This window comes from Platichthys flesus, chromosome 19 (assembly GCF_949316205.1).
Source record: "Platichthys flesus chromosome 19, fPlaFle2.1, whole genome shotgun sequence".
In the NCBI taxonomy this organism is placed as follows: domain Eukaryota; kingdom Metazoa; phylum Chordata; class Actinopteri; order Pleuronectiformes; family Pleuronectidae; genus Platichthys; species Platichthys flesus.
In genome coordinates this window covers 18713272-18738850 of record NC_084963.1, presented here as the reverse complement: position 1 = coordinate 18738850, position 25579 = coordinate 18713272, and the positions used below count along the sequence as shown (strand labels likewise).

Below are 25579 nucleotides of genomic sequence, written 5' to 3'. Positions count from 1 at the left end.
AAATGCACAATTCCCTTTACTACTTTAACTTCTTGTAGGCTGCACTCTTTTCGTACAAAGATAGGATCTGTAGGACAAGTGCAGGGACCCAACTGCATTCAGCACACTTCAGCTTATTTTGTATTTTTGGTCTGACACCTCTACTCATCCCCATCTCAAGAAGCAGCAGGCAGGCGTGGAATACAAAGGTTCTGTTACATCCACTGTGCCATGTTGGCCCAGCACCAGATGGCGTACACACACACACACACACACACACACACACACACACACAAACACACACACACACACACAAACACACACACACACAAACACACACACATACGAACACACGCACACACAAAGTGAAGACACATTTTCCAGCAATGTCACTTCAGCCATTCCCCTTGGGAAGAGAACTCGTCAGAAGAATGACTAGGAGGATATGGGGGAGGGAAACATGAGAGGTTGTTCTTGCTTGATATTTTTTTCAGCCCAGTGTTTTGTATTAGTAACTATGGGTTAGGGTAAGGGTTAGTCCTATTTGATACAGTTGTGAATAGTTCTACTACAGTGTAGCTGCAGAGGGAGAAACGCCGGTGACACAGCTTAGTGACCTAGACTGTGCTCATGGCGTTCAATTAACAGTATGAATATTTATCAGGCTTGACGAGCAGCGCTTGAGTGCTCAGTTTAACAACCTTTTAGTTTCAGTGTGGGATTTGATGATAAACTTGTGATTCTTGGGATTAACTATTCACATATTTAAACATTCCTGCACATTGCTGATAAATAAGACACTCACACACACAAACACCATCAAGGAGGAGAACCACAACCAATTTACCATATGCAAGGTGTGCTAAATGAAGTAGTGAAATACTGTGGAAATACCTTGAATGTCTGAACCCATTTAATCACTCAGATTTACAAAGAACCATCACATCCAAATCAAACCCAAGGAGGGGAGGCTTTTGGAATAAAGTATCCATCCAATTCTTTCCAAAAAATAATGCATTTGCAAAGCCCTTACCATGCAAATTAATGATTTCCAAAGCCTCATTAATAGACAAATGTACGTTAAGGTGACCGTTGCTCTTCTGATACACATTCTGGATATCTGTGGTGACCCCCAGCTCTAAAACAGACTGACAACCTTGTTTTCACAGGGGTTTTCCTCCTCCATTCCTCTTTCATGTCATCTTTACCTATTTGAGAGCCTGGCAAGGTCCAGCAGGAGGCCATGATGGAGGGGAAAGAGGCCCCGGGGTCCTGCAGGCTCACTTGATCCACTGAGTTGCTGAAGAGGGGTCCTCAGTTTGGCTTTGGTCAGGAAGAAAAAGACGTCTGGGTTCCTGAGGGTTCTTAGCTCACCACTGCTTGCTCTTCACCATGAGTGGAGAGAAGTGACACACTTTGACTCCTAATCGCTAAGTCCTTTCCCCTTCTTCCTGTTCTCTGCTGCGTTGGCCAAAGCCAGTTCTGTTGTTTCAGTCATTCGATTTGGTGTGTGGTGGGTTTATGTGAAACCTGCGCCATTCAATCAGTCGGTCTCCTCTAAGCTGTGGCAGAAATCCTCAGAAATCTCCAAAGCAGCAAAGGGCCAGAGGCTTAAGAGGGTTGACACACACCACGGGGCCCTCAAGCACTCTCCTCCCAGAGGTCTATGCACAAACACTCAAGCACACACACTCAAACTCAAACATGCGTGAGAACAGCACGGACTTCCTCGCCCACAGAACTTCTATTGCTCAGAAGACCCAGGTAGTCCGGTGCCTCTAACCGTCAACTCAGGCCTTGTGTTTGCGGCACACATTTGGGACGAATCCTTTCTGGAGCAGGGGAAAAATGTAGCATACCAAAGGCAAAACACTCACAGTCACCCCAAATAACATGCACAAACACATACACAGCAAATGCACACACATGCACACACAGCTTGGAGTTCCTCAGCTCTAATCAGCTTACAGGCTTCAGACTCCATGGCCCCTTGCTGCAAAAATATTCATCACATATGTACATACAAGCACCCGCAGCTGCTACCTCATCACACACATTCTTAGTGCAGGCAGACCTCTGCAATTGCATGCGCAAGTAAAGTTGTGTGTTTAATATTTTTAAGGTCCCTTCAAAAAATTGAAGAGTAGAGATACCTCCACATTGACAAATAAAGTGATTTAAGGGAAGCATAATATGAGAAGACTCTTGGCTCTTCTGTACATTGTAAGTTTCATCAGCTGTATTATATTTTCTACTTGTTTTAGGTTTGTAAGTTTGTTCTCTTTTTTAAGCTTGTATGCCCCTTGAATATGATAATTTTCTATATATAATATTAGAATACCTAAGCCCTAATGGGTAACTTTAGAAAAGTAATAGAAACAAAGGGATCCTGGGACACACGTCTCGTACAGACTCAGTTTACCTAACCTGTGAGGTTGGTGTGCCCATGACGATCCAGACTCCCCTCCTCATCGTCATAGTGCTCCTCTCTGTCGTGGTGATAGCTTCGGTGGGAGTTGTCTCGATGGGTGTGATGATCGTAGTGCTCGTGTCGTGCGCTATGTTCGGCGTCACTGGCATGGGAGTGGTGTCGGCGCCTCTTCCGCCTGTGGGAGACTGGGACACCAATGTACTCCGGCTGTGCCTCTGAGAGAGAGAACATGTGAGAGAAAAGAAAAAAACACTGACTGCTTGTGGAATGATGTTACAGCAGTGTATGTGCACACGCATACACTCATATGCACAAATCTGCAAATATCTTGTGTTGTCACAAATATCAATAACATTATAGAACTTTATTACTTTAAGACAAAGCTTCAAAATCATTCGGATTGTGACCCTGACTTGGGGTCAGTCTTCAACTTCTAGTAAGAAGAAATTAGCTCTGTACTGTCGATGTCATGGCAGAAGATTCAGATGCTTTTGATTCATCAGAATAATTTAATACTGACATTAGGCCAATAGGTGTTCTTTACTGTACATAACCTGTACAACCCATAAGCTTCAAGTGTTATTTCCCGAATAATTATCAGACTATCAGGAAAAGTATGTGCCAGCATGCTGTTATAACCACTTGTCATCGGCTTCAAATAAATGCCTTTGTTTGTACTTGATGAAATGATCAGGAACTGTTTGCAAAAACATTTCCCAGGGTCAAGTCAGGATATCTGGGACATTTTTTAAGGACAGTGGTGGAACATCCCCTGTCCCTAACCCTCAACAAGAGAAAGAAAAAACTAACAAAATTGATTGTCAACAGCTCAAAGCCAATTTTTTTACTTGAATACATCACAAACGTAAATTGATAACAAATAGGATCATTGTCTTATTTATGACAGATTTATATCCTTGACATTAATCTCTTCGGAATCATGACATTGACCTGCCATTTTGTTGGAACAGGAAATAAACAGACTGAAGTTTATGTGTCCCACATTATTTCCCAGATTACCTGAATTCCAGCGATATCAACTTTTTGAGTTGAGTCTGACATTAAGGTTAGAAAGTCCTTTGTGACAGTTGATGGGATTGAGAAGTGTATATTCCAATTTTCCCCAATATGATAAGGCTTATCACATGTTACAAACTAATTGCCATGTATTGAACTTTCTTTGAGATGATCCAGGGCTGTGCCCACTTTACTCAGCTGATAATCCTGCATTTCTTCCAGTGTTACTGTTGTCTCACCATCATCATCATCATGGTGTCGATGACCTCTGCTCCTTCCCCTCTGCCAGTCATGATGATCCATCCTGAAACAGATTAGAAGCAAGGAGGAAGACGTTTACTGAGGAAATATAGAAGCTTGAGGAAAGAAAGAGAGGCGATCGTTATCAATTAATTTTTATTTGTAGAGCCCATCTTTACAAATCACATTTTGTTTCAAAGGGCTTAACAGGTGCGACATCCTCTGCCCTAACCCCCAAAAAAAGAACCATATTAAGATTCAGTGTGTAGAATTTAGTGACATCTGGTGGTATTAAGCTGCATGTTGCAGCTTAATACCCCTCTTTTGAAACCCCAGACAGAGCCACATGTGAGGGATCCCTAACATCTGCAAGCAGCAAAGCACATCAACAAAATAAATATATTTACAGCCCTTAATATTATCAACATTATCCCTGCCCTATATATGCCCCACTCTCATGTACAGTTAAAGTGTCCAATATCATGTATCAGGGAATCCTCCTCACATTGCTGTCCCACATGGGCTGCCAGACCACATGGCAACACACATGCCACTGCAACATCCACAGATCGAAGGATGACAAGAGGAAAACTCAATCGAAAACCCCAGCAGCCCCTCAGGTCCCGGCTCGAGCTCAACCCATGGAAACTAAAGCAAACGGTGATACATTTCCACCAAAATGATGCTACACTGAAAATTGGTCAATAACAATAACTTGAATAACTTTACCTGAGCTACGCTTAAACATTTGAGGCTGTGAAACCCCAGCTACATCTGTAGGATGTCTGAATATGTGTGTTGTCTAAAAAGATGATATATCAAATCCTACCACATACGTAGCTGGAGTTTTACAACGTCGATTGAGGCCAGAGGCCATTTTTACAGGATGATGAGATGGCATGATGAACATTAATATGAATAAGTCAGGGTTTGCCAAGTTGTGTTCATCCTCACGCTACAACTCTTCTAATAAGGAAACATTTATTAAGTATCAACCAATGGTTAATAAATCATTAATTTATAAGAAACCCTAATGGATTAGCCGCAATTCTCTCCAAATAGAAGTTGAAAAGATTGTTCTTCAAGACTATTTAAAAAAAAGTTTATCGTAATTTATTTGCACTCAGTTGCTGTAGCTAAGTGTTAGTTCATCAAATGAAGAATGAAAAGAAACAGGATTTTTGCCGAAATCCCATCAGGCACCAACTGTCCAGATGCTTAAAGGAAACATTACGGCCCATGACTGACATACTGCCATCATGTTTCCTCTGATAGTTATGTGTATTCTGTTAATCATGATAAAGATTTCGTTCCTACAAAGTAGCTGGGAGCAATGTGACGCACTGTTGTTGTACAGTGTTCACGCTGGGACAAACTGTCTGCTCCTGGAGCAACTAAAGTGTGACTTATCAAACTGAGTAACATAGAAGCAAACCTTGGTGTACTACATTGTTGTTAACTGAACTGAATTCCTTGAATTCCTTATTGAACCTGTTAACCCTTTAGTGAACTTAAATGCTGGTTTAACATTTTCACAACTAATGAGATGAGTTTGGATCTGTCATTTTTAATTTTGTCAAGGCCCAAATCTTAATGCAGCATGCTTAAGTTGGACCAGTTTGCAAGGTTTTCCAGTAAGCTGCCTTTAAAAGACCAACACTGTTAGAATGTGATATCCTTATTGTTATAAGACTGAGTTGAGCACAATAGAAATCGCAGACAGCTTCATCAGGGAGGGGATGTGAATGAATGATGTGAGCAATCTAAGGTCAGCAATATGATTTCAGTTTACAGCCACCAAAAAGAAAAGACTAGAATTAATACACTGGGGTTTTATGTAGCCGCCAACAACATGTCTTTTTTTCTCAGATTCACATAAGGTCACTGTGACCTTTGACCTTTGACCACTGGAACTCATCTTTGAGTCCAGGTGATATCTGATGAAAAGATGAAAAATTCCCTCAATTCGGTGTTGAAATATCACATTCAAAGGGTCAAAAACATGTCACCGTGGCGTTGACCTTTGAGCAACATAATGTAATCAGTTATTCAGTGATTGATATTCAGTGAGGTAAGAGGAACATGTGTTCCAAATTTGAAAGAATTATCTCCAGATGTTCCTGAGATATTCACTTATTTGTTCACAAGGCAAAACATGTATTTGAAAGGTCACAGTGACCTTTGAGCTTTGATCACCAAATTCTAATCAGGTCATCAATGAGTCCAAGTGAATTGTACCAGAAGTAATACAGTTCTCTAGCACATACACAGGAACATGAGGTCATTGTGACCTTAAACTTCGACCACCAATTATAATCAATTCATCTTTGCGTTCAAGTGAATGTTTGTAACAATTTTGAAGACATGAATTCCCTCAAGGTGTTACATATTTAGGTATCATGTGAACAAGAGCAGGCTGGATGGACAACCTGAAAACATCATGCCTCCGGCCACTGGGTGATGCCAGCAGGGAGGCCGAAAAAATTAACAACACCCACACACACATGCACAAACACTCACACAGCAATCTACGTATTTTCTTTGTACAGACATGAACTCGTTAGCGTTACACATACATTTGTACAGGAATTGATCACTAAGTTTCCTATGCACTGATGACATATAGGTTTGTCTTTCTAAAGCCGATTTGGGGGAGTTTTCTAGGCTGATCAATAAATGTCATTCCTGATTGCTTACTAGTTCCTGAAGCCTGATCACTGACTGTGAAGGACAGTCACATGAGTCCAGCCATGCACACACACACACACACACACACACACAAACACACACAAACACACACACATACATGCACAAACATGAATGCAAACTTTTACACATTGTGCTGAAGTTAACTCTACTTTTTTTAGTTTGGCATCATACTTCAGACACAGATAGTCAGGGCAGCTCCTCTTCTTGAAACACAGCTACACTCAGGTTAATGTTAACTAACTTCAACGAGGGAGAATGAAAATACATCCTTTTCTGAGGCTGAGCCAAACCATGGACCTAAAGGGCCAAGCTACCGAAACTCATCAACAAATCCCAGAGTGAGGGAAACGAGCAATGGATCTTAGTAGCCGTAACAATACACTAACACAAAACATAAGACAACATCCAAACTGTCTAAAGTCATTGTTAATGACGACCACCTCAAATAGTCAAATTGCTAAATGCAACCGGAGCTATAGACAGTTTTCTAGTCCAAATTAAATAAATTGTAATCAATGTCAGAATCATGCTAGTTAATACAATTCAAATCTTTTAAACAACATATTTTTGAAGGTATTGAAACATTTACAGCCAAATCTCTAAATAACATTGAAAGCCCACAGTTTTCCCTTTTCACCAGCCATTGACATTGGCATTGGATCAATTTCATCTGTAATCAGTATCATTTTTCACAAAATCGCAAATGATCTAAAATCAGATTTTCTCTCTAAATCGAGTCAGGATGACATTGTGACAAAAAAATGAATGTCTTACCTTGTGTGACGGATGAAGCTAAAATTCAGAAGTTAACGGAGGGTTAATTAAAGGCTTAAAATGATTAGAATAACACAGCTTTCAATAAGGTTATGTATATAATCTGTTGAGCAGAATGCTGGAGCAAACTGTTTTCAATGACTGCATGGACAATCTGAGTATTGAGTATTAGATGCTGCAGCTGTATGTGTGTGTGTGTGTGTGTGTGTGTGTGTGTGTGTGTGTTTGTGTGTGTGTGTGTGTGTATGTGTGTGAGAGAGAGAGAGAGAGTTAGTGTTTGTGTGAGAGAGAGAGATATATAGAGAGAGAGAGATATTCTGTTTGTTTGTGTGTGTATGTACTGTACATACCATACAAATTTACACATTGAGATAATGACTTGTGTTATTAATGTGTCGAATGTGATGAATGAAATTACTAATTTTAGAATTTTTAATGTCTTGTTTTATTAGTAGTCTAAACCTGCAAAAATATTCAGAATAAAACAAAGAAAAACAGAACATTATCAACACAATGGTGAATATAGTGAAAGAACATGTCTACCAGGTTTAATAATGTCAGTCACAGAGATGTTTTATCTTGAGACTAAAGAGGAATAAGTTATATCATGCTTGCGATACATACATCCTCTGAGTAGGAGACATTCAGTTTTGATTTGGGTCTTTCATGAGATCAGATAACAATTAACAAAACATGGAATACATCCCTTAAAATCTAAAAGATGACTATTGATGTTGTACTAACCACATGGAGGCGGAGGGAGGCTGTGCTATAAAATGAGCCAACACCCAGTTGGCTCCTTGACTGTATCTGACTCTTTCAGCAGCATGTGTCACCACTAGATGGCTCTCACATTTAGTTTCCTTTCCCAGCTGAGAACATGCCGATGATTGCTGGTGGTGGCTTGCAGTATAGTGAGTAATCCTCTTAACTTCAGAGACAGCATAATACATTTGATCCATGAATCTGTATTAATAATATATGTGGAGGCAATCCAAGAATCTAAAGACTGGGGCACCTTGGAAAATGTAGCAGGAACTACTTAACAGGGACTGAGAGGACAGAGACATAACCAAAATGGCACCAAAACATATGGAAAGCAAACAGTTTCCAAACTATCTGCAATATGCAAAGCAATCTTATGGGCTTGAGACAATAGAAGAGATTAGCTAATTTATAGTGAATCTGCAGAGTCTCTGTGTTGCATGCTGTATTGGAAGGGGGCCCATAAAGACTGCTTGTGTATAGGGCCCAAACATTTTTGCTACGCCCCTGTGTTTGGTCAATTGAATTTACGAAAAGCATAACTACTGCTTGATGAAAACAATAGAATTACATTTTTTTTTTATATTAGGAGCCAGAGCAGGTAAAGACCTTCTACTGGACTCACCACCACTCCTTCACAAAAAGCTGTTCACCTGTTTATTCAAAATTCTTTGAAACTCAACTGAACTCAGTCTGCAGAACCACAAACTGGAGAATCAGCTGGCGTTGTATTGTACGGTGGCCCTGAGAGCTCAACGAACAGCAACTTAAGAAAACACATGCAAGTTGACAAAACACATGCAAGTTGACAAAACACAAGCAAAGTAAGAAAACATCTTCATCAATTTTACAACACAACACAACACATTACAGAAATGCGCGCTACAAATAGACACACGCGCTGCAAATAGACGAGCGCGCTGCAAATAGACGAACGCGCAGCAAATAGACGAACGCGCAGCAAATAGACGAACGCGCAGCCTATAGAGGCGACAACACAACGGAAGTGTTTCCAGAGGACAGCTAAAAGGGATAGACACCGCTGCCACAGGAGACACTAAAACGTCCAATACACCATACAATATCGGTTCCGCACAGGGGTTGTCATCCCGCGGCTCTGGAGCCGAACGCGGCTCTTCAGCCCCTCTGCAGTGGCTGTACAGTACAGTGTTGTGCATATGTTTCGCAATCGCTGAACTTAACAAATCAGTTTTCATATTTGTTATGGTGAAAAAACGTGGTTGGGTTTTTCCTATAACCCCAGGATTCCAAGTTGTCCTTTTGCCACACGTAGAAAGCTGGTGATGGCATTGTTTGAGGCGCAGTTTGTGTCCAAAAAAGAGTAAGAGTTTGACTGTCCAAGGCCGTCCTTTGGCCGTCATTTATTGTAAATAAATGTAACAAATTAAGGATGCATATATACATCAAGTTGCACAGTTCACAAACAGACGGTCAATAACTGTATCTGCTTGCCGGCCTTCTCCTCGTCATGCACTTCCATGTCCTATTTAAAGGGTGCACCAATCAGCCCTTGTCGCCGGTGTGCACTCAGCAAAGGTGGGAAAGAAGGAAAAATTAGTGAGTCACTCAAATCATAAGAAACTTAAATGCGGCTCCTACAATATTATTAACGTGAACGTAACGATAAACGTGATTGAACGTCACGTTAAAAAAAGCTTGAAATGATTCATCAGGGTTTTCACTCAGATCCCCATTTACACTGGTAAAAGGTAAATGGTCTGTATTTACACAGTGCTTTACAGTACAGTTTTTTTGTCATTCACCCATACATTCATACAGCCCTTTTTCTATCAGTGGCCATTCGGGGGTTCAGTATCTTGCCCAAGGGCACTTCGGCATTCAGATGGATCAAACTGCCGACCTTGGTTGGTAAGGGTCAATGCATCGGAGGGTGAAAATGCCCTATATTACAATATGGCAGTCATAAGAGACAGTTTACTGCAGTATTCTTTAACTTTTTTATGTGATTGGAGCTTTTCATAGACTGTGTTGGTACTATACAGAGTAGGATATTGTTATGGAAGTTTCCTGGTAGCTGGTGAAAGGACATCAGGCAGCAGCTGATGTCTTATGCAGAAGATTGTAATGTCGACTTGATGCATCAAGGATACCAGAAGGTGGAAGAATATACAAACGCTAACAGAGTAACATGAGAAATTGTGTCCCACAGCATCCGAGTATATCTCCCTCCATCTGCTGCACCCATTCTAACAGCACATTAATGAATGGCTAGAACTGCTGCCCGTCTCTATGTTTCATGTTGGTGTTCACATCCTATTGGATAGTTCAGCCTAAAGTATGCATAACTAAATCACATTGTGTCCTTACGTCTTGGCCCTGGTGAAATACACAAAAGAGCTGAAGATGGTGAGAGTTGAAGTTGGCGCCTCTCTGTCTGCTGCATCTGAGTTAGATATGAAAATTCTTATAAGCGTAGACACTTCAATGTACTGTTTGTTGGTCCTTTATCTATAACCTGAATTTGGGTTGTTATGGAAAGGTCCACTGACCAGTGTCTCAGGTTGTGGCAATCACCTGACTAGGTGTCTCACTGCTGTGACCTTGGCAAACAGGGAGTTTGCTGCAGCGGACGGACACAGTAGATAGACACAGAGGAGGAGTTCATATCTTGTTTCTTATTACGTTTTATGAAGCACCTGTTTACTTGTATTAGTTCTGGCATGACTTCTTTTTTTTCATATTATATGTTATGTAACGCCTCTTCGTATAAGTTATGGCTTTTGTGAACTTGCTGCCAATTGTTCCATTTTGAGCACCCGTGCTTGTTGTGTAAACTCTGCAGAGCTTACTGTTATAAAGACTCAATGGCAACTCCAGTCTGAGAATTTCATTATTTCAAATCTCAAGATGAATTTCCATCACAGGGTACTGCTTAGAGAGAAGGGAGTATCTGTTGAATTAGACAAGCTCTATTCCCCTTTACAGATATAATATAGACTATACATCACTTATAGTGGCATATACAGTAATGTGTGAGCATGGTCAAAAATTCAACAGATCGGAATACTTGCATCACTTTGTGTGTGCTTCAAATAACGTTATTGAGTTATTTCTGAATGGACCCCTGCTCTTGGCATGTGAGTAATTATCTTCTGTTTTATTCCTGAATTCTGTGTGTATTCAATCATTTTGAATGTATTCATCCATATGTCAAGAAAATATAATTTCATATTACCGATTGGATTCTGATTTGCTTCTGTCCTGTGTATCTGTTCATCACCTCAGTATCTTCTTCATGTTTTAATTTCTCTTCAGTAGTCGCTACTTCCCCACGGTATTCATTTCTGCTGCACTGCTCAATGAACCAAGCTATTTGCATATTGGAGAGATAAGGAGTTAGCCCTGGTTTCGAGAAATAATCGAATTAAACCGTGCAATCCGAAACACACACACACACACACACACACACACACACACACACACACACACACACACACAATCACACACACACACACACACACACGCACACACACACACACACAAACACAGACATGTACACCCAAAGAGAGAGTCTTCCATATCTGACGATTTATGTCTTGCTTTGATGGGGACCAATACCTCAGGGCAAAGAAGAATGACTTTACTTGGTTTTCTCCTCTCTCACACATTCGAATGTTCACACGCATATACACAGGAATATGTTATATTACTAAAATGATGATTCTATTAAAGAATTTTGGGGGACGAGTTATTAATTAAAACTATGGATAATTATTCCAGTCCAATTTTAAAATGTGTGTTCATCATTTTTCTTTTACCACCCCTGATCATTTTCCAAACCATTGCACAGTGTAGCGGTTTCATCAATTAATTACTACGTTTTTAATCCTTTGTCTATATTGCTAAAGCAACAAAGGACTTCTCTGCCATTTTAACCTCACTATTGTGGCAGGAATAGAGGGTTTTTTAGCATATGGGATGTCGGGCGGTGTAAATCAACTTTAATCAAGTCTGACTCTCGCGCTTAGCATTGTCTTCTCCCCTTAAACTCTTCACTCCCATTTAGGAGCATGGCGAACTGAACTGCTGATGTTATTTTGGTTTTCACCCTCACAGCTAAAAATGACAACAATAAAAAAATGAATTGTGACCTTGGGACTTTGGTTTCAAAGACTGGCTCTTGGCAAAGGGAGGGTAAACTCTCTGACAGCAAAGGAGTCTGCAAGGAGACAGTGTGGACTCACTGCAGCTGAAGATGCCTCTGAGTATGTTATCTGCTGTGAACTCTTTAAACTGTAGAGCACACACAGACACACACTTACAATTCAGTGAACAAAACCAGTTGACCAAAAATTGTCCTGGATGTTTTCATCTGCTGCACTTTTACAGACAATTAAACAACATGGAGGTCAATCAATCAATCAAATTCTATTTGTATAGCCCGTATTCACAAATCACAATTCGTCTCATAGGGCTATACCATGGTGTGACATGTTCTGTCCTTAACCCTCAGCAATAGTAAGGAAAAACTACTAAAAACCCTTTTAGCAGGGTAAAAATACGTAGAAACCTCAGAGAGAGACACATGTGAGGGATCCCTCTCCCAGGACGGACAGAAGTGCAATGTCAAGTGTAGGAAAACATCATCAAGATTAGAGTTTTCAGCAGCATTGATGAGGGTAAACATCTTGAAGGATAACTTCAATACGATATTTCCAGCTTGACATATCGAGGTCAGTGGTCATGACTCACTATTTTGTATGTTTACCATGTTCATCAACCATCCACATGTCACATGTGCATGTGAATGGTTCGCTGTTTTTTAAATCTGTTTAAATAAAACAAATGTTGTGAAATAATGGACATTCAGATCAATGCTGGGTAATCAGCATTTTAGGTTGATGGATTATCTTGGAGATTTGCAATCAAACATGAATTTAAACACATTTGGAAAAAGCCTTGTGTGTTCTTCCAACGAATTTGACATCTTTTTATACTAGGTAATAAAAGGAGCATTGACATCAATAACAACATTGTCTGTAAAACAAAGCAAAAGCACATACAAATAAACAATGCATTTTTTAAAGATGGAGATAAACAGTGACCAGTAGAGACATTTTAAACCATGAGTGCTAAAGTCGAAGATAGGTGATGTCACATAAAGGTTTAGAGAGATATATTTTTCAATATAATTTTTCATTATATGCAATTCCTTGATCCTGAAGATTTTCCATAATTGCAGGGCCCTGACCGAAAAAGGTCTCCCTTTGTTATTAAGGAATGTACGAAGGCAAATGTAAATATTGCAGACTCTCAGATATGAGGATTTGATGCTTTTCTTAGTCATAAATCACAGCAAATGAATCCTGTTGGATTTTGGACCGCTGGTCACCTCTAGTAGTTCTCCTCCGACTTAAATTTCCACTGCCTCAACATGTTCCTGTTTACCAAATGTTCACCTTTTAATTTGACTTTTTTATGAATCCAGCTGTTCCATGCTGATGAACAGATAAACGGAGAAAGCTCTCTCCAAGTTCATGTCACATCCTTTTCCTCTTCACTTGTTCGGGCGTGAGATATCACTACCTGCGGCGTTGCGTAGGAAGCAGCAGCTGTAAGGGGAGCAGGTGACGAATGAGATTGAATTGCTGTCTCCCCTGCAGTGGAGTTTAATAGCTCCGATGTGATGCAGCAGACAGACAAACAGTTGTGGAGATGCTGAGAGACAAACGCACTCCATCTGTTTTTCCGATCCCTTGGTGAGCTGACATCCAATCTGACCATGGCGGCCCACAAACTACCGACTATCTGACCTGAACTAATCAAGCCCTTAATGCACAGCAAGACAAACAGAGCTGCAATAAACTATTCAGCTTGACATTCCTGTTGCCTATTTTAGAATGAACATACAAATTAGCTGGAGTGGATACAGTATTGAAGCATGAAATCGATTGGCAATTACCTGCCAATTGCCAATTACCAAATTGGCAGGTCCTGACAAAATGAGTGTGGTGAGGAAATTTGTGTCACTCTAGTGCTACCTTCTCTAGATTTAACTTATTCCACTGTAGGCGTTTACTCAACACATTAGACTTTTTCATGAATAACTCATATATTAAATACTCATATACTAAATTTCTCAATACACCCAACTTTCTATCGGCACAGTGGTGAGTATAGATAATGAGTGAAAGGTCCTTTTTGGCTGAACTATCCCTTTAACCCTTCACAAGGGTACAAAAGAAAAGGTCTGACAGAGACGGAGGGAGCAGTAATGACAGATGTAATTATAGAGGTATATAGAGTTAAACATGGTAGTATTGGTGAGTTGGCATATTATCTAAACAATCTAGTTGTAGTATAGTTTTCTCTAACAGCAGCATTATCTGTATTTGGTGTTAAACTGTTAAAGAGTGACTCACAGTATTTGATTATATGTACAAATCAGACAAAGTTGCCACAATCCCATGGTCAACTGACTCGATTTCTTACAGAGCTTTCAGTCTAGCTCCAGTATTATGGACACTGAAGAAGCCATTGCCAGGATAATCCATGATAATAATAAAAATATAATATGAGCTGATGGCCAAATGTTATCAGAGGATTACTTTACAACACTATCTCTGCTTGCAATAACATTATGGTGTGTTACAAGCCATAGATTATTTACTCAGACAGTTACCTGTTTTGGACATTTTGACTCATCGCATTATATAAAACAATATCATTAGGGCGACTGAGGGCTAATCCTGCTGAGATCATATTAGAGGGTCCGGATAAATTGTGGTGCACACCAGGGGCATATGAAGTGATTTGGACTTCGGCCAGATCAAACAGAGACGAATCATTCGGTGTTATAAGTTTGTGTGTGTGTGTTTGTGTGTGTTTGTGTGTGTGTGTGTATGTGTGTGTATGTGTGTGTGTGTGTGTTTGTGTGTGTGTGTGTGTGTGTGTGTGAGGGGGGAGGGTGAACAACCTGAAGACCGTCGTTCATGAGGTGCGTCGTGCGTATTGGTCTGGTAAAGTCCTCCGGAGCGCGGCGCGCTCTCCTCGCGGTGCGTAAAGACAGCTGTGCCACGCAATGCGCCGAGAGTACTTTTTCATATGTTCACCAGCCTGGCTTCTATTGCTCCTCGTAGAAAGGAATCAGCTCAGTTGACGAGATATGATCTATTTTTAACTTCCAACTCACCAAACGGTCAGACAGATGCCCGGAAGATGGACCCGCTGTACAACACCACCGATTGTAACGGGACGACCGGCTCCGTTAACTGCAGCGACGGCTTCAACCAGTTCGTCCAGCCAGTGTGGCAGATCACGCTGTGGGCTGTCGCGTATTGCAGCATGGTCGCGGTGTCTGTGGTTGGAAACATGGTGGTTATCTGGATTATTCTGGCGCACAAATGCATGAGGACCGTCACCAATTACTTTCTGGTAAGTAAATCGTATGTTTACACACTTTAAATGTAAAGTATTGTTTAATAGGATACAACTTAAAAACATGTATATTTTTAGGAATTGAATGATGATATGTAATGTTTGGATTTGTATAAATAAAAAGCTGCAATTCTTTCTCATAATTTTCTTAAGTGAAATGTTGCAGGCTATATATTGCATCAACTATCGATTATAAAGGCACTGATTTAATGAGCAACATGATCTTTATGAGCAAAACATGTAGTGATAAAATGCAAGAATTAAAAATTATTTAAGAGATTAACTTGAATCCCATATAACAGGGGTTTTCAATTTCATTGAATGTGAGCCTCCCCTTGGAAAAGGTAAGGAGGACCAAGCCTTACCTTTTCTCGGACTGTGGGTAGGAAGGAGAAGGGGTTCCGGACCCACTGGTTTCCCAGTGGCGCCTCTCCAAAATACTCTCCGAACTGGTCACGCAGCCCGCTCAGATGCGCGCTGATGACCGGTTTCACAGAGCTGAGCGGCTGCGCTGTCTTCTCCAGCGTATCCTCCAATGTCGGGAACATTTCAACAGAGCCCCTTCCAATACGGGCACACCACACATCCAGCTTCTTCATGAAGCCAGATACTTGGTCGTGTGCCGTATACACATTGCACTCTTTGCCCTGGAGAGAAGTATCCAGGGTGTTGATCCGCTCGAAATGGTCAGACAGATAAGCCAACAGCGCGAGCCAGTTCATGTCTTCCAGATGTTTTGCGAGTGGGGAGTTTATCTCGGTGAGGAAGAGGAAGGCTTCTTCTTGCAACTCGCAGAGCCTGGTGAGGACTTTACCCCGAGAGAGCCACCTCACCTCGGAATGCAGGAGCAATTGCTTGAATTGAGCGCCCATTTCATCGCACATGATTCTAAACATGCGTGCGTTTAAGGCACGTGATTTAATTATGTTCACAATTTTCACTGCCTCATCCAGAACCGCACGCAATTCTTTGGGCATCTTTTTTGCTGCTAAAGCCTGGCGATGAATGATGCAGTGTCTCCAGACAGCGGCCGGGGCAACGGTCTGCACTTGTTTCACAAGACCGCTGTGACGGCCGGTCATGGCCCTTGCGCCATCCGTGCATATGCCACAACACCGGCTCCACTCAAGGCCTTCGGCCTGGTAAAAATCATTCAGAGCCTTGAAAAGTTAATCTGCTGTTGTGCGGGCAGGGAGGGGAATGCAAAACAAAAAATCCTCGCGCACATTTAGCTCTTCAATAAACCTGATGTACACCATCAATTGAGCGCAGTGTGCAACGTCAGTGGACTCATCCAGTTGAATGGCGTGTTTGGGGCTTTTGCGAACACTGTTCACCACCTGTTCTTTGACGTCGTAGGCCATGTCGGATATTCGTCGCTGGATGGTGTTGTCAGATACTGGGATCGTGTCAAGTTTAGCTGCAGCTGCTTCTCCCAGCATCAGTGAACACATTTCTCTAGCTGCAGGGAGCAGATATGTTTCTCCATCAGTATGGGGCTTGCCTGCCTTCGCTATACGGAGAGCAGCTCGATAAGATGCCTCAGTTGCCTTGACGTTAGTGGTGCCAAACGAACGAATTACTGCTTTTTTTGTGATCGCAATTCATTACGTTTCCTCTCAAAAAACTCCAGTGGCTTGTTAAATAAAGTCGTGTGCTTTGTGTCCATATGACGGCGCAGTTTGCATGGCCGCATACTATCGTTAGCCAAAACCTCTTTGCACACCACACATTGTGGCAGAGGTGCGCTCTCGGAACCCGACCATGTAAACCCTATTTTTAAGTAATCGGGATCATATTTCCTACGTTTTTTTGTGGGCGCCTCCCTTTCTGCTGACTTCGGTGGTTGTATCAGAAAGCGATGCATTTTTCAATGGGCCAACTTGTTCACACACGCAAGCACGAACAATGAGTTAACTGCTATTGTAACTGCTAACTGCTAATATTTCTTCGCTTGTTTCGCGCCTCCTCTGCGACTCTTTGGCGCCCCCCAGGGGAGGTGCGCCTCACCTATTGAAAACCACTGCCATATAACATTAGAACAGACTACTAGTAGTAGTAAAATAACATACATAATGATAATCAACAGTCCCCTCAACATCTATGAGCACAGGGGAATATTTTTAAATGTCTTCTTTGCAAAGCTTTTTTCCTGCACATTGCAGCTCTACAGTATGGAATCATGACAACCCTTGTATTCAACACACACTTGATCTGTAACAACTATGAGGGATGTAAATAATGACTATTTTTTGTATTTCAGTTGTTCATGGAACAATACACATTTTTGATTATGGTTGTATCAGATATTGAAGCTCTGTTTTCAAGTCACAAAACTATGGAGCATATTACCACACAGTTAGCCCAAAATATATTTATCAACTGCAGTAGCTAGATTAATTTCATGAAATCATTTAAAAGAGAATATGTGATTGCGATCAATACATGCATTTCAGAATGATATTTTACTTACCTTTTTTAGTTTTTAACACATTTGCTCAAAAAGCATTTAGTATATTTGTGTAAAAATGTAATCTGCTTAATCAATAAATTGTGGCAGCGTTATAGTAGTTTCATAAACTGAGAGAGCTCAGTTGTCTTCTTCATGGAACAAGCTAACAAATAGTGACCAGTGAGCGTACGGTTGGTCATGACAGTACCATTTACCTTCTCTATTCATCCAGCTCAGAAGGGAAAAGACAGATTTATGTTCGGAATTTTGTCTCCCAGTTGTTGTACCTATACGGTTGCAACATGTCATTGGGGGTTTGATTATGTCTTTATAGGGAAAAAGTCATGCATCTCACTGGGCCAGTTCATGTGGACTGTTAAATCTGCTGCGCTTCTCACTGTGCCTGTTTGTGAGTATTGTGGCAAGAGCGGTTCAGTAAATTCTGTTGTTCCTCTGCAGGTCAACCTGGCCTTAGCTGAGGCTGCCATGTCTGCATTCAACACAGTGATCAACTTTGTGTATGCTGTTCACAACGAGTGGTACTTTGGTTTGGTTTACTGCCGCTTCCACAACTTCTTCCCCATTGCAGCCATATTTGCCAGCATTTACTCCATGACGGCCATCGCTCTGGACAGGTTTGTGCGTGTGTGTCTGTGTTTTCAGCAGTGTCTGGATTACAGAATACCTGTCTTTAGATTAACAGGAATACAAGCCATTCTTAACCCTAGCATTAAGGTGATCTCCTCATAAGACTGGAAACTCTGAGAAAGATTATGTTTTGAAATTTTATCACTATTCTTTTTTGAAATATCACAAAATGTTTACTAGTCGAAAAGGATGAGAAATTATGAAACATAAATGTGACTTTAGTGCAGTGGAAAGAAATTCAGCAAATATATCATGAAATACAGTAATCCTATAATATAAATGCAGGAAAGAGGAAAAATGGCTGCTGCTTAAGTATTGCCATGTGTGGACCATTATTGAGACTGAACTAGTATTTACCATCTGAGATGAGCTTGTACGCATAAAAAATTAGCTAATAAACGCTGCAATAAACTACAGTTGAGGCTGATGGAACATGTCAAGTTGAATAAGCTTTATACTGTGGAACACCAAGTTGTCCCATTTAATACCAAATACCACATCATAGCATTATTGTGTCAATTCCAACAGGAAATGGATGTTTTTTAATAACAAATACTGTGCAAAATCTGACATAAACATACTGTCTGTGTTCGTTTACACAGATACATGGCTATCATCCACCCCCTGAAGCAGAGGATGTCTTCCACACAGACCCGTGTGGTGATTGGTGTGATCTGGACCCTGGCTCTGCTTCTAGCCTTCCCTCAGTACTACTACTCATCTACCGCCCTGCTGCCCGGACGCTCCGTCTGCTACATAGACTGGCCTGAGTACTCCACTCTGGACTTCAAGAAGATGTGAGTATAGAACGTGAGGTTTCTTTTGTTATATAAGAAGAGAAGTTAGTGAATAAAGATGGATTACATGACAGCTTCCGAAGTGAAGCCACAACATCTTCATCGCCCCCCGATGAGAAATTGAATATGGACCAAACTAAAAAAACAACTTCAAATCTTAAATACTTTTTTTATGATGGTTTCTTATGCACACTTATGTATGTTAAAGTGTCCGTTTGTCTGATCATTTTGGTTATGACTTTGGCCGATTGCATGTTTCTATGAGACCTCAAACCCTAAGCTTCACTCAGAAATGGCCTTGCTGTTATTTTGGCTTCATTTTTGTACAGTGATGGGAAGTTGAGACAACGTCTAGCATATTCTTTTACAGGTCATATGGTCAACAAAGAGAGCCCAACCGTTTTTCTTTAAGCATCAGCTTTCTGACAGTAATTGTAATTTTCCTGCCTCTTGCTTTCAAACCGGTTGCAAGTAGCTGAGGGATGTTACTGCCCCTATACCACAGATTGCTACTTCCACACCTCTAATCAATGAAAAGCAATACATGTCTTATGAATTTCAGGCCTTGTTGTGTTATTTATTATGGAGGTGAAGTATTAAACTCATTTTTTGACACCCTGAACATCTGCTTGGGCCCCATTAGTATTCAGAATCATTTTCACACTAAATGATATCCCACTCTTAATAAATGAACTAGGTTCCAGTTTAGAGTATTATCTTACTCCCCTTCAGGCTGCTAGGTGTCATGCTTCTCGGGGTGGTTGTTCATTTCAAGCCGTATTGAAACCATTTATTTCATGTATTTCATGCCAAGAATGTCAGAACTGGTCCATCTCTATGTTTAGTATATATCCAGCAGCATTACATTGTGCAGGTTAATAAGGTTTGGTTCCCATAGTCATCCCACAGCAGACAGTAAAACCTTCTGCTTCGTGCTATCAGTCTGTCTGAACCAGAGCGATAATCATTCTCATGCAGAGTTCATGAATATGAAAAATAGACCCTGAACTTGAAAATTAGTCCATGAGGAAGTATATATTTAGCTTAAAGGGGAGAAGGGCGTATATTAATTTTATTTCCAAAACTAATAAATTAATATTATCCCTGAACACCCTGCTAACACACCCTCTTAAGCTTTTCAAATTTTCGAGTTGATAAGCAGGTGGAATGTTTGATTTGTTCAGAGGCTATCCTCTTGGGGAAAAAAAGTACCCATGTTTCATCTGTGCAGCAGTAAGACCATACTTGACATGTCTTATTTCTCTCTAGATACTACGTGTGTGTGACACTGCTCATCTACTTCCTGCCCCTGTGCGTTATGGGCTGCGCATACACAACCGTAGGTGTCACCCTCTGGGCGAGTGAGATTCCCGGAAACTCGTCCGAACACTACAAACAACAGCTCATTGCCAAACGCAAGGTGACGCGGACACTATAGCTACTACTACTTTTGAATTTGTCTTACCCCTTCAGCCTCCTTACATCCCACTGTCCCTAAACACTATCATGTAATTGAATGGCTTTTTAATCCCCACACCAAAACACCAATAAAATCAACAGATTATTTTTAAAACCCATCGTGCACCCAACCCCCCCCCCCCCCACCCCGGTCTCCACCATGTTGTCCCATGACAGGTGGTGAAGATGATGATCGTGGTGGTGTGTACGTTCGCTGTCTGCTGGCTGCCCTATCACATCTACTTCTTACTGCACCAGTTCTTCCCGGAGCTGTTCGAGCAGCGCTACATCCAGCAGGTGTACCTTGCCGTCATGTGGCTGGCCATGAGCTCCACCATGTACAACCCGATCATCTACTGCTGCCTCAACAGAAGGTTGGAGGTCTAGTCTGCTTTTCACTGTCAAAATGTTGGATTCTTTTAGTTCCTGACTCTCACTTGTTTAGGTGATCTCCTCATGTGACAGGTAATCTGTATTAGTGTGTGTAATCCTGCCTGTTGTTTAATCCATCCTGTTATGAAATATTTGCCCTCCACACGGCAGGTTTAGAGCAGGTTTCCACCAGGCGTTTTGCTGCTGCAACCCCACCATCATCAAGGAGGAGCTAGAGCTCAAGTCACCTCGTTACCTGCAAGCACAGGTTTGTTTGTGTTTGTGTGTGTGTGTGTGAGAGAGAGAGAGAGAGAGAGAGAGAGAGAGAAAGCGAGAGAGAGAGAGAGAGTTGTCTTCTGTCCTCTGTTTGACCAGTTTCAGTCAGTAGTATCTCTTCCATCAGGGTGGCAGAAAGAAACTGGTGGTCTTTCCATAGTCTCAAGGACTAAATGGTTCCCCACTGTAATACAAGAACATCAATATTTCTATAACTCAAAGGAAACATTGCATTGTTAAGCAAAAAAAGGTATATGAGGCTGATGATTGTTTTGTCTCTCTTCTCAGGCGAGCATATACCGAGCCAGCAGGATGGAGACAGTTGTCTCCGTTGCAGACCACCCTGCAGCAGAGGATCAGAAGAGGGCAGAGCTGCCTTCTGTGCCTCTCTCACCCCGCCTCACCTGGGGGTCACAACCAATGGCTCAGGCCCCGAGATGTTGACCGCATGAGTCCTCATAGTCCCTCGCAGCAGAGCAGACACCTCGAAGAGTGATGTGCTGCAGTGCAGAAACAAAGTGCTGCCATGTGGTTAAAACCTGTCACTGCATGGGACAGTCATGATCAGATGGCAAAGAAATCTGCACTTGATCTGGTCCATTATTGATATTTTGTTCGAGCCGTTTTGCCAAGTGCATGAATACCCAGTGGACTACAAACACTGCAGTACATATCACACTGGGTCTTTTCATCGGTCAGCACGAGTGCGGCGTCGTCACTTGACCCCACAGCATTCTCGGGCTGCCTTTGGAGTGAGACCTTCGGCTTCCCCTGGCAATGGCGCCACGTCAACTTCTGTCTGTGGCGACGTGATTGTGTTGTGTGGAAATAGGGAGGTCAGCGTCAGAGCGTGTGCGTGGAAATCTAGCACCTGTTGGACGGGATTAGCCCCCTTGTTTTGACAATGTGTAGAGCGGGGTACAGCCACAGCAGCTAAATATACAGGACGGAGCAGCAGACAGGGAGACACATAGGGAAGGATTGATAAAGTGGGGGAGAGGAAAAGAAAGGATAGGAAAACATGTGGAGCTACACTGCCAGTGAACCATCTGTGTGCTCTCTTTACAGGCTAAAGACTGGGGGTTTTGATTTGTCACTGGTGAGGAAGGAACGATGCTATTTCAGCCTCGGAGACAACAGCTGCACAACACTGGTCAAAGAATGGCCACGTAGGGTTTACTGAACTTTACCAACTCTCTTTCTCATTATGTGAGCGGGGACCAAATATTTTATATCCTGTGGTACAAGGATGCCTCGCTATTTATGGATTAATTTCAATAATCTGCAAATGATCCATGTATTGTATTTGTTGTTAGAGCCAATTGGTTTGTATTTATATGGGTTTTAAATTGGACTGGAACAACATGTTGATTACACGGATAAGTTGATTTGCATGGAGTACTTGACTCCAATCATCAGGGATTCTTAAAACATTAAAGGAAGACACTGAAAATAATGGTGCTCTGTAAACTTTTTGAAACTGATATGTCTGACAGCAGCTCAAGCGCGTTGCTCAATGTGAACTCCTACTGCTGCAAGGGTTCTGGAAATGTATGGTCCTTGTCCCCCTGAAGCAAACAAATAATGTTGCTTTAAGCTTTTTTTGCAACAGTCCCCTTCATATAAAGTCTCCTGTGGTGCTGCATTTGACCTGCTGCAACTGATGATGTCACCAATTTGCCAAAATCTCCTCAAGGTTCATGTGGGCAAATAAGACAATCAGAAGGCTAAAGAATACTTTTTTTAATTTGCACGGTTTTATGTTAACATTTGTTTGTAGTTTATAACAATCATGGCTAAAACCTATTATTTCAAATTGTTTTTAATTTCAGGGAATGTTACGATATCTCATGCCCCCCCAGGTAGTCCCTCTTGGTTTGGGAGTCACTGCTGTAGTGCAGATCCTAATGGCTCTTGTTGGTAAAGCCTTTTTTGGGGGGGCACATTTACGAGCTGTAAGTAGTTTGGTTATGTGTATATTTACCAATAAAACAAAGTGAAGGAGATTTCACAGTGTATGTAACTTTTAGCAGAACTTTTAGCAGATCAATAATATTAAATGACGTGTATCTCCATTTACAAAGTGATCGATATTGAACACTATCTACAGCGACTACAGACTTGAGTAAACCACACATTTCTTAGTCAGCCCTCTACTTTAAAATTGTAGCTTCTGAGATGGATAGCATCTCCATGATTTTGTCTTTAAACTTCCTGAATCCATCCTGAAAGGATCGCTGCCTAGAAATAAAATTGCTGCGACTCTGCTGCCTTGGTCAAGGATTCTGACTTGTGTTTAAAGATGCATACTCTGATTGAGTTGTCAACACACACTAGTTTATATATTGATTTGGTGGTTATGCAGATAAGCCTGTTAATAAAATTCACCTCATAAATCATGACATATTTCTTTCATTAGATGATGAAGTGAATCAGCTGATTCTAACTATAAAAAGTGTTGGTAATGATATTGGTGATCCTTGTCGTGGGATCACTTTGTATTGCATCTTATCAGAGAGCTGGAAATCTGTTGCCATAGAAACAGCTACTGAAACTCACAGTGCTACCAGAAGTAATCTGATAACGTCTTGTCAGGTCACATGACCTCCTCATAACATGGACGTGTTTCCAGCTTTGACCAAAATGTCCAGTCGGCTGTTTCGACTGTGCTGGTTCTCCTGTGTGCTGTGTGCACACCTCAAGGCTTCCACCATGAGGTTTGTCAGGAACGTTAGTGAACCAAGCCTTCAGCCACATCTGAACATGCTGTATGATGGGAGACACTTTTTCAGAGAGTGTGACATGTGCCTTGCCCGTGTGCAGAGTAGTACTGGTCCCAGTGTGCAGCTTAGGCGGATAATTGACTGTTAAATGAACATCTGGTCAAAAAGAGGAATGTGATGGTAACACTGACTGACCGCATGATGCCTGTGGTGCCAAGTGCCACTGACAAGGACTCATTTTAGAACAAATCAAACCAGAACGTCACTCTGTAGAGCACATACCTCTGCCAAGGCTCAGCAGTCCCCTTCAATCAAGCTGCAACAGATTTCACACGCTCATGTTAGTCAGCTTTATATGTTTGTTTTTATATATATATATATACTTGAATTCCTTCCTCAAAAATTCCTGGATCTGTCTATTTACCTCTTGGTCGATGTCCTGTCCTTCCACTGAGTTTTGTGAGAATCTGTTCTATAGTTTTTGCATAAATCACCTGACGACAAACACACACACACACATATAAAAATAAATTGTTGCCGTTAAGGAGTCACCAACATATTTTTGGGAGACAATTACTATGTAGAACCTCTGCTTTACTTGAATGTAACATTTTGTGCTTCTTTATATTTTTTACTTAACTACATATATATGATTTTGACATGTGACTCAATAAAACTGGCTGAAATTCTTTCCACATGTCTATGAGCTGTGGTCTGTTCGTTCACTGAGGTGATTTCTTATCTCAATGTCTATTTTCATTTCAATAACTCTTCCAGGCCTGATACATCACAAACAAAAGCAATGCACAAAAACTGACTTCAACCAGCTCTGCACCTCAAACCATGAAGACAGAAACCAGTCCGTCTGAAATGCACATGAACACAAGTAAAGCACCCATGATGCCACCCACAGTGTTGTCAGTTCATCTCCCCTCAGGAGGCTCAAACCCTCCAATGACGGCTGTTTTCACTTGTCATCAGGTCTTAAAATATCTTCAACCAAGTCCAGTTGCTTTTGATACGAGTGACCTCTCTTAGATAGATCTGGACGACTGAATGTTCACACACACGCTATAATTTCATCTATAGTACAATCTGAGAACTTCTTCCACCACTGACACCCCTCAGTTCAGATGTTGATTACAAAACATGATACTTGACTGCAATTTTCAATGTTAGTTTGCAAGCTATGACTATTACCTTTCATCTAGACCTGCATGAAATTGTGTTTTTGGCCACTTGGGGGCAGCAGTACAAACTGCAAACACAACGCAGTTCTGAATTATACGGAGGCAGATCATGCTAGTCTACTGTGGGATGAAGACAAACTTTCAATTTAGAGGAGAAAGTCTTTTGTTTAATCTTTGTTAACTTGTGTTATAAACTATTTTAGGTTAAAGTAGCTTGAGGTTATTGAGCTCTCAAATGACTTTCACCAAAGTCTCTGATCTTGTGACACTTCTTAGGTCCTTGGCTTGTTAATAAAGGCCAAGTCATGGAAAAGTGATGGATAACAATG

The 25579-nt window shown here is 41.3% G+C and overlaps 2 protein-coding genes across 7 annotated transcripts in view; one reads left to right on the top strand and one right to left on the bottom strand.

The window, feature by feature from the left end:
* Positions 1 to 3730, bottom strand: part of slc4a5b (solute carrier family 4 member 5b) — a 31132-nt gene extending 27402 nt beyond the window's left edge. For 5 of the 6 annotated variants that reach the window (XR_009924740.1, XR_009924741.1, XM_062413113.1 and 2 more), the window contains exons 1-2: positions 3667 to 3730; positions 2407 to 2625 (exon numbers count right to left, since the gene is read on the bottom strand). Coding sequence is in view for 3 of the 6 variants with exons in the window: in XM_062413113.1 (XP_062269097.1) it covers positions 2407 to 2625; positions 3667 to 3730 (283 nt within the window). In the remaining 3 variants the exon portion in view is untranslated. Of the gene's footprint in view, positions 1 to 1187; positions 1927 to 2406; positions 2626 to 3666 lie in introns of those variants that run through there. The other variant, XR_009924742.1, reaches the window with a different exon arrangement.
* An 11165-nt stretch (positions 3731 to 14895) lies between these two features.
* Positions 14896 to 24731, top strand: tacr1b (tachykinin receptor 1b). The gene is given in 8 exon segments (XM_062412210.1): positions 14896 to 15331; positions 18246 to 18421; positions 19037 to 19231; positions 20501 to 20651; positions 20867 to 21063; positions 21233 to 21329; positions 21626 to 21713; positions 21716 to 24731. Coding segments are annotated over 8 exon segments (1308 nt in total). The 5' UTR covers positions 14896 to 15001; the 3' UTR covers positions 21790 to 24731.
* Positions 24732 to 25579: the final 848 nt, after the last annotated feature.